Source organism: Lutra lutra, chromosome 1 (assembly GCF_902655055.1).
Source record: "Lutra lutra chromosome 1, mLutLut1.2, whole genome shotgun sequence".
NCBI lineage: Eukaryota > Metazoa > Chordata > Mammalia > Carnivora > Mustelidae > Lutra > Lutra lutra.
Window position 1 is genome coordinate 174,232,690 of NC_062278.1, and position 8,323 is coordinate 174,241,012.

At 45.6% G+C, this 8,323-nt stretch overlaps 1 protein-coding gene across 2 annotated transcripts in view; it reads right to left on the reverse strand.

Moving 5' to 3' along the window:
* Positions 1 to 7,895, reverse strand: part of GRM7 (glutamate metabotropic receptor 7) — a 945,741-nt gene extending 937,846 nt beyond the window's left edge. For both annotated transcript variants that reach the window (XM_047746126.1, XM_047746115.1), the window contains exon 1: positions 7,064 to 7,895. In XM_047746126.1, coding sequence (XP_047602082.1) covers positions 7,064 to 7,582 — 519 coding nt within the window. In that variant the 5' untranslated portion in view covers positions 7,583 to 7,895. The remainder of the gene's footprint in view (positions 1 to 7,063) is intronic.
* Between the last annotated feature and the right edge of the window lie 428 nt (positions 7,896 to 8,323).

Consider the following 8,323-nt stretch of genomic DNA (forward strand, 5'->3'; position numbering starts at 1 on the left):
CCAGAGACGGAGAGTTCTGTAAATGACCAATTAGAAAACTGTTTAGCTGCAGCACTTTTATAGCAAGAGGCAAAATAATCCATTAAACTGAAAATTCTCCTACCCCTCACTCCATGGCCCACACAAACATTAATGTTGCATTTGTTAGGATGTATTTCCTGTGCTCCATCAACTTGACTTTCAGCAATTGTATTAATACAGTCCTATCACTTTGCACATATATCTGAATGATGGATTTTCCCACTTGAGGTCTGTAGAAAGAGTGGAGTGAATGAAATAAAGTTCAGGAACAGCCATCATCATCCATAATGATGGGCACTGAATCAGGACAAGAAGAAACATCTTTTCTCATTTGTTTGAGAGAAAAGCCTACTATGTATTTAAAGCCTACATACAGGACTATCTGTTGAATAATGGAAAACAAGCATCTCACTTGGAGGTGAGGATTTGTACGCTCAAGTCTCAATAGACAGAATTAATCTCATTGCAGAACTGTAATAAATTTTTTTTTTTTCTGCAAACGGATGTGGTTAAGGAATCAGCAACTCTGATGTTGTCCTCAAACCAACACAATTTCAGAGTAGGTGAATATATGATTATTTTAAGTATTTCTGCATAGGTGCAACAACTGAGCAGCTTGCACAGTGGTTAACAACCAGGGTATTGTCAGGCAAACCATTGTGTGAATCTAGACTTTGCCACTTACCAAAAATGTGACTTGGGGCTCTGAGAATCACTTCCTTCAGCTGTACATAGGGATGATAACACGCCTTTTGCAGAACTATTGTAAGAACTAAATGAGATGAAGTACTTACAGTGCCTGGCATAATGGCTCATAGGAAAGATAAAGTTATTACTGTGGTCACTACTGTTATTGAAAAGAAGTAAGAACTTCTGTTCTTACAAAATGAGATATGTATCCTGTATTATTGTAACTTCATATTATTTTATTTTGACATAATAATCCAATAACTTGATCCAAGAAACATCTAGTAGTAAGGATAATTGAAAGTAGGTTACTTGTCAAACATGGAAATGCTGTCACAGTAATGGCTGGCACAATGCTCTTCTCAGATATTTACCTGTAAAAACATTTTGTTTTGCCTTTAGTAAGTGCATAAAACACATATATTTGCTGTGCCAATTGACAAAAGGTCCATGAATTAATCAGTCTGACTATATGTTGCATAACTGTCCTCTAAACAGTGATCATATACACAGATGTTGGGAAAATGTGTTTGTGACTCTTCTTTTTTGCCTACAAAAAACAAGTAGTTAGGCTGGATGCTTCCTGTGGAGTAACCCAGGAGTTTAATGTACTTTATACTCCATTATGCCATGAAAAATGCTTCTCTGCCCTGGAAACATCGACAAAAGACTTGTTTTAATGAAGGGAGCTAAGTAGGGTTCTAAAGTTTCCAAATAGGAGGCCTCTATGCTGCACTCTATATCAGAGGTGTTCACCTTATCTCTCAACTGCATCAGGTTGTGATAACAAATACTTAAAGTTAATACAGCAAATATTGGGAAGAGTGGGGAAGAATGCAGAGTTGTGAATATCCCAGACCTGGACTAGAGGATTATATTTAAAGTAAAGAAAATATCATATATAATTTTTCAATTAATGAATGTCAGTCAGCAAACCTTACATTAACGTAAGAAATCAAGTGTTTTGGCTAGGAGGCTTTTAATTGCACAGGCCTGAAAACAAATTCAAAATAGTAGAAGAAATTTTTGTATTAATTTATTTATTTTAAGAACAAGTGCTGGAAATTCAGGGATGCAGCTAGATTTGGATATAGTTAGATTTGAGAGTTTCAGAATATCTTCAGGGCTCTGGCTTTCTCTCCGTCACTCAGCCCTGCTTACTTCCCTGTGAGTTTATTCTACAGAAAGTCTTGTGACTTTATTCTACAGAAAGCTATTGGGAGTCCCAGAGTCGTATCACCCTAGCTTAGAAATTCCGGAGAGAAGAGCCAATTTTCCCATTTTCCTCTGGCAGAAAAGTCCTGGGAAGGATTTTGATAGGTCTAGCTAAAGTCAAAAGTCTACATCTGAACTCATCACCTGCTTTGCCTGAGTTCTGCCAGGGGACTCATCCCTGGGGCCAGGAAGGAGGCAAGAAGTCACTATCTGGCATCATTGCAAAAGAAACTCTGGAGTTTTTGCAAGATGAAAGGGAAGAGAACACTGGATAATAAAAGTTATATCTGCTACTATAAAGCCCACAGTTCTTGCTCCCTACCTGGTGTATTATAACCATGCAGTAAGCTGACCCAGGAAGTCATTTTCCTCAATACCAGCCTTGATATACATGACCGAGGAGCACGCTGGCAAAACAAGGGATAAGGTTTAAATATGGGAAATCAGCTAGACTGATATTAACTAAGATATCCGTGTGAAAATATTCTTTAAAAGTTTTCCCAAACTCACTCTAAGTTCAAAGTGGGAGCTGGAAATTCAATGTCATGGGGTTTGGATTAAGAGCAGGTTTTCTTCAAGCAAGCTATGACCCAAAGAGATTAAAAAACTTAGAAACCACATTTGTTTTTAAAGAAAAAAAAAATCACATGAAGTAATTGAGGCCTAGAAAGATTATGACTTATTTAGGGTAAGAGAGTTAATTCACGGCAGGACTGAGATTGGAGTGTACTTTGTGTAATCCAGCTATGGTCTTTGAAGTCCATGACACAATCTATAGACATAGGAAACAGAGCATTTATGATTTGTTATACTCTCAGTGTTTATGAAATTGAAGCAAAGGCATCCATTACTTCAATTACTTTTGAAGAGAAAAATCCCCAAAGACATCTTAATGTTATGGGCACATATACATAAAATACACATGTAGAGGTATCTTCAAATATAGGATGTGCCTGTCTCTATTCCTTCCCTCTCTGCTTTTTTTCAAAAATGTCCCTTTAAAAATTGCCTACTCACCATCTGTTAGGTAAATTTCCTGAAACACAGTAAATGTGGAGGCAGAGATTGTTATAGAGCCTATTCCAAATGGCACTGACACCTGTATTTATGAAATTTTGTGAAGAGTTAGGTTAGAGTTATTAAAAAAAAAAAAAGTCCCCACTATAGTAATACCACACTAACCTAGGTACCCAGTTCTATCCAATTACATAAGATAGAAAGAGAGAAGAGAGGGAGCAAAAGAAAGGAGGAAGAAAACTAGAGGAAAAAAAATTATATATATATATATGTATATATATATATACATATATATATATATAATGTCCCCAAAGTTGGAGATTATATTCAAGCTTCAATGAACATTCAGAAATTTACAAATGTATTTACAAATGTATTTCATTTATGATATAAGTTCCACAGCTTTAGGTTTGCAATATGCCCCAAACAAGAGTCAAGTTGGCCACTTTTTCCATTTAGTTGCTTCTGAAGGGCCAAAGCAACTGAAATAGACACCATCTAACTCCAAGTCCATAGCTTAGACCATGTCACTGGCCATGAAATATTGTTCATTCAGAGTCAGGATGTAGTGAGAGTAATTTATACGCTCAGAGTGTTTGCTCTCAAGTCAATAACAGAGAAGCCTTGAATAAAAACATGCCCATTACTTGCCACTATAATATATCTTACTTATAGCCCACAAAAGAGTGGTCGGGAGATTTATCCTTTGGACACCATATTATATAAGCTCTTCACTTAAGCCATCCCCACTCTCTGATTATTTTTTAAATATGTTACTCATAGTCAAAATTAATTTACATTTAATCTTTCTTAGCATTAGGAAGGTATTATTTTGTACAGGCTCAGAAACAAATCTCCAGAAATTCCTCCCTGATGCTTCTTTGAGGTTGAAAATGCACTGCAGTGTGGTTGCAGTGACTTAATTCTAGTTGGCAGAGCCCTGGCCACACACTAATTTCATTAGCCTCAAATTCCTAGATTTGAAAGACCCAGCAAATATCATTCCTGTCCTCTGACATGTCACTTACTAATCAATTCAGTGTGCATAGACAAGAGAGAGAGAGAGAGGACTTGCTTAACTCATATCTTCAGTCTGCTATACCAGTAGACAAATGAAAATTCAAAGTCATAGACACTATTTACATCTGAGGATTCATTCTTGCCCAGGTCCTCATTCTCAGGAAAGAACTACATTCTAGTTTTTGCTGGCAGCAACAGCACTTGCTACATTTATTAGTATTTCATTACTCTTTCCTGTCCTCAATCCCCACCCGCAATGTGTAGCACTCCCCCATTTAAGTCACTAAGTATTCCTTCCCCCAGCCCAGAAGCTTATCTCACCATAAATTTTTATCTCAAATGATAGGCTTGGTATGGTCCCCACAGCAAGCTACAGGGCTCAGGAAAAGAAAACTCAAATACCTGGAGAGCTAAGAATTCAATAATTTAGAGGAGGGTTTTCTGTTTTGTTTGTTTGTTTGTTTTAAATATAGGACAATCTTAATTGAGCTGAACTCTGCATTCCCAGCAAAGATTCACCTACCATTCTTTTCCTCTCTCTAAATTGATTGTGCCTTTGAACAATGGGTCTGTGTACCACTATTCTTGCTATTCATTTTGCAAGCTTACAGAGGCTGGGAAACTGGGGATTAGACTTGCAAGCCAGGAGCTCCTATGATCACGTGCAAAAAAGGCTACTGGAAGAGACTGTTGGAATATATAAATATATATTCCAACACGGGCAATGGTTAAGCATGTTGCCCACACCAACAGTTATACCCAGCTCACAGCACAAGCTACAAGTTGGTAGCATTCCTCCTACTACCAGCCTCTTCTCCATAAATGCAGGTGAAAACTGGGGGCTCTTTTCCCCTCAGCTGTTCAATCCAACATGAATAGCTGCAATTTGCAAATTAGAGGAAAATGACAGTGTTTTCTCTGAATGGTTTTAGTCCCAACCCACACTGCTAACATTGGCATTCGCTTCCTTTTCTTCCCAGCCCAGGGAACGAATGGGGGAACTAAGCATAAGGCAAACCATTTCTTTTCCTCACAAGAGCCTCAGGTTCACACACCAGAGGAAGAATCAGCTCCCCCTGGAATCTTTTTCAGCAAACACAGTCCCTCAGCCTAGTCTGCAATCCCTCTCTTGACTTTAACATTTCACTCTTTTTCGACAGACAGGCCCATCTGCAGCACTGCCTGTGCTCTGAGGGAAGAGAGAAGCAGGCACCAAAATAATTTAAAAATGTGAGACACCAAATGTGCCTTCAACCCCTAGGGCTCAGGGCTCACAGGGCTGTGAGTCACCCCAGTGGTTCTCAGGTGATCTCTGACCTCACTCTATCCTGCTGCACTGCCCTCTTAAGTTGTCTAGCTTTAAAAGCTCAGGCAAGAAGGAAAGGCTTCTGGGTTTTGCTTACAATAGCCTCGCCTCTTCCCAAAAGCACCATCTCAGAATTAAGGGTGCCCCCAAAGCATTTCTGAGTTTGCAAATAGGGATTCCTAGGGATTCCCAGGACAGAACACACAAGAAGTGTTAGGGATGCTCAGAAGATCAGAGGGGCCACACCAGGCTGCAGCCTTGGGCAGGCACCTCTCCTGGTGCACACACAAACTTCACACTCCTAGGAGCTGATGTGGTGACAGATTGAATCTCTCAAGGAATCCCCTCCAGGAACCCAGTACCCTAGGGAAAGCATTTGGAAGGGACCCAATTCTTTAGATATAGGGAGCATAAGGACACCAGGGTTAGCCAGAACATCTGGAGAAGGGATTAATTGGGTTTGGACACTATCAGGCAGGGAGAGGGCTGTTTATTAGGAAAGGATCATCTCAAGACAGAGATGAACAAAACACTTGGGGTGGGGGGAGAGGGAGAGAAAAAAAAAAAGAAATTGAAAGAGAAGGAGAGAAAAGGAAAAAACAAAGAAGGAAGAAAGATAAAGAGATACACCGGAGAAATAAGAAGGGAACCCACAATCACACAGATCCTGAAACTCAATTTCTTAAAATCCGAAATCCATCCATTTATACCCAATGCAGCACAGGAGCCACGGGGCACAAAATGCAGGAGCAGGCGGAGAGAGAGCACTGCAGTAGAACCCACCGCTCAGCTGCCCCGGATCCGCCTTCCTCCCATTTTCGGCATTGCCCTCTGGCGCCCAGAGCAGGAGGACCGCCGGCTTTACTCAGCGCACCCTAGTGCCTCCCTCAGGAGCCTTCTCTCCTGGCTCCGGGAATCGTCCGCGGAGCCGAGGATAGGGGCTGAGGGTCTGTGTTAGGGAGGTCGTGGGAAATGATGGGCGGAGGGTGGAGGCAGCGAAAGCGATTTGTTTCGCAGTTAGCATGAGCTCATCTCTGGGATCTGAAGTGGCTGGAGTAGAAAGCTGATCGCCCAGCTCCTGCCAGTGGCCGGAATGCAAACGCAATTTAGACGGTGCAAACAACTGCCCAGAGCAAATCACCCGGGGGTCGCGTCTGCGGGTGGCATCTCCCCATTTGGAGAGCGTCCCCGTGCCTTCCGCCCCATGCCCTCGCGTGGCTACAGGTCGGGAGATCCAACCTGAGAGTCATGGGCAATTAACATCCACATGTAGGTGAAGACCTAGCCCTCGGTTTAAGATGTGCCCCCCTAAGCTCTTCTCGAAAATTTCCAAGGGAGCTGCGGCTTGCTGGGCGGCTTGGGGCTAGGGAAGGAAGCTGGGGAGTTGAGAAATGCCCAGTTTCGAGGCGTCTTCTCATCTTTCATATTCCATGAGCCTAACCGGCTCTCACAGGAGCCCGGCACTTTTACAAGCCTGTTTTGGACCATATTTCACTCTAATGCAAACCCATTTAAATCATCGCCTTGTTTTTCGCAGATTGCTTCTTGTAAATAGGGCCATAAATCCAGGATGTCAAGCCGGATGGAGTGGAGCGCGGACAGGGGAGAGATGGAAGGGAAATGAACCAAGCAGGGAAGGTACCTCCTCGGGTGGGGTGGGAGGGATTCGCAGGATCTCCAGGGTGGAAATGAGCGAAGGCTGACCTGACCCCGCACCCCTGGAGTCCAAGCCAGCTTTTGGAATTAAGTGCGCGGGGAGCTAAAGCGCGCTGTGCCCCGGAGGGAGCGCCTCCCTACCTGGAAGAGCCTCAGGATGTTGGCTACCATGATGGAGACCGAACTCCCCGAAGCCCCAATCACTCCAACTACTTTCTCCGGCTTGACGAAAACCGGAGGCTCGCCGTTGGTGCAGCGCACGTCGGAGGTGTCCTTCTGGATGAGCGCCTGGACGAAAGTGAGCGACTGTTCGAGCGCGTAAGTGTCCCTGGAACAAGTGTCCAGGATCCGCGCGCCCAGCGTCACGTTGGGCAGCAGGTTGGGATCGCTGTTGATCTGGTCCAGGGCGTAAAGCATCGCTTCCAGCCTGTGGATCCCGTTCTCCCTCTTGATGTCTCCGCAGGGCACTCCGCTAGGACCCTTGGCATGCACGGGGAACAGCCCCCCGAGGGTGACGTCCCCCTCGATCCGGATAGAGTGCGGGGCGTACATCTCCTGGCCGCGCGCCGCCGCCGCCAGCGCGCACAGGAGCACCTCCAGGACGCAGCAGGGGAACTTCATCAAAGTCAGGACGCGGAGCAGCTTCCCCAGCTGGACCATGCTGCTCCGGCTACTGCGGTGGTGGCGGCGGCGGCGCTGGAGGGGATGGTGGCGGGCTTGCCGGGGTCCGGGCCCCTTGGGGTGAGGTCCTCCGGGGAAGCCCAGAGGCTCTTGCAGGCACGGAGGGTGGGGGCGCCCGGGAAGGGGCGGCCAGAGAGGCTACGAGGTCCCGCGGCGCCTGCCAGATTGGGGCTCCGTGCGCTCCTGGATTCGCCGGCCGGCGCGCCGCGCTCGCGCTCCCAGGCTTGCCGCTCGCGCTCTCCAACAACCCAGCACTGGGGAGAGGGCAAGGATTGCTATCGCTTTAAATGGTCGTTCGGCTCCCTCTCCTCCTCCTCCCACTCCCTCCCTCCCTCGCTAGCTCTCCGACTCTCCCCACCCTTCCAAGTGCCCGCCCTCCCCACTGGTTTGCATCATCACGCAGGGAGGGGCTGCGTGCTGAGGTAAGGAGGGGGGGAATGGGTGGGCGGCTAAGCAGGGAGTGCCTCGGACTGGGGAGTTTCGCGGTCCCCAGGGAATCTAGGATTACAGGTCTTAGGCGAGAGCTGAACTCCTTCTCCCAGCTCCCGGTAGAAGCCTCCAGCTCGCCCGCCTGCACCCACACGCACCTTCTAGGCACGGGTGTCATCAACCCCGAGAGGGGGCGGGGATGCCTGGAACCGACTGCTCCCAACCCTGAGGTTGGGAGCCCCAGCTGTCAGATCTAGGAGAATGCGAGGAAGTCGCTAGGTGGAGAACGCA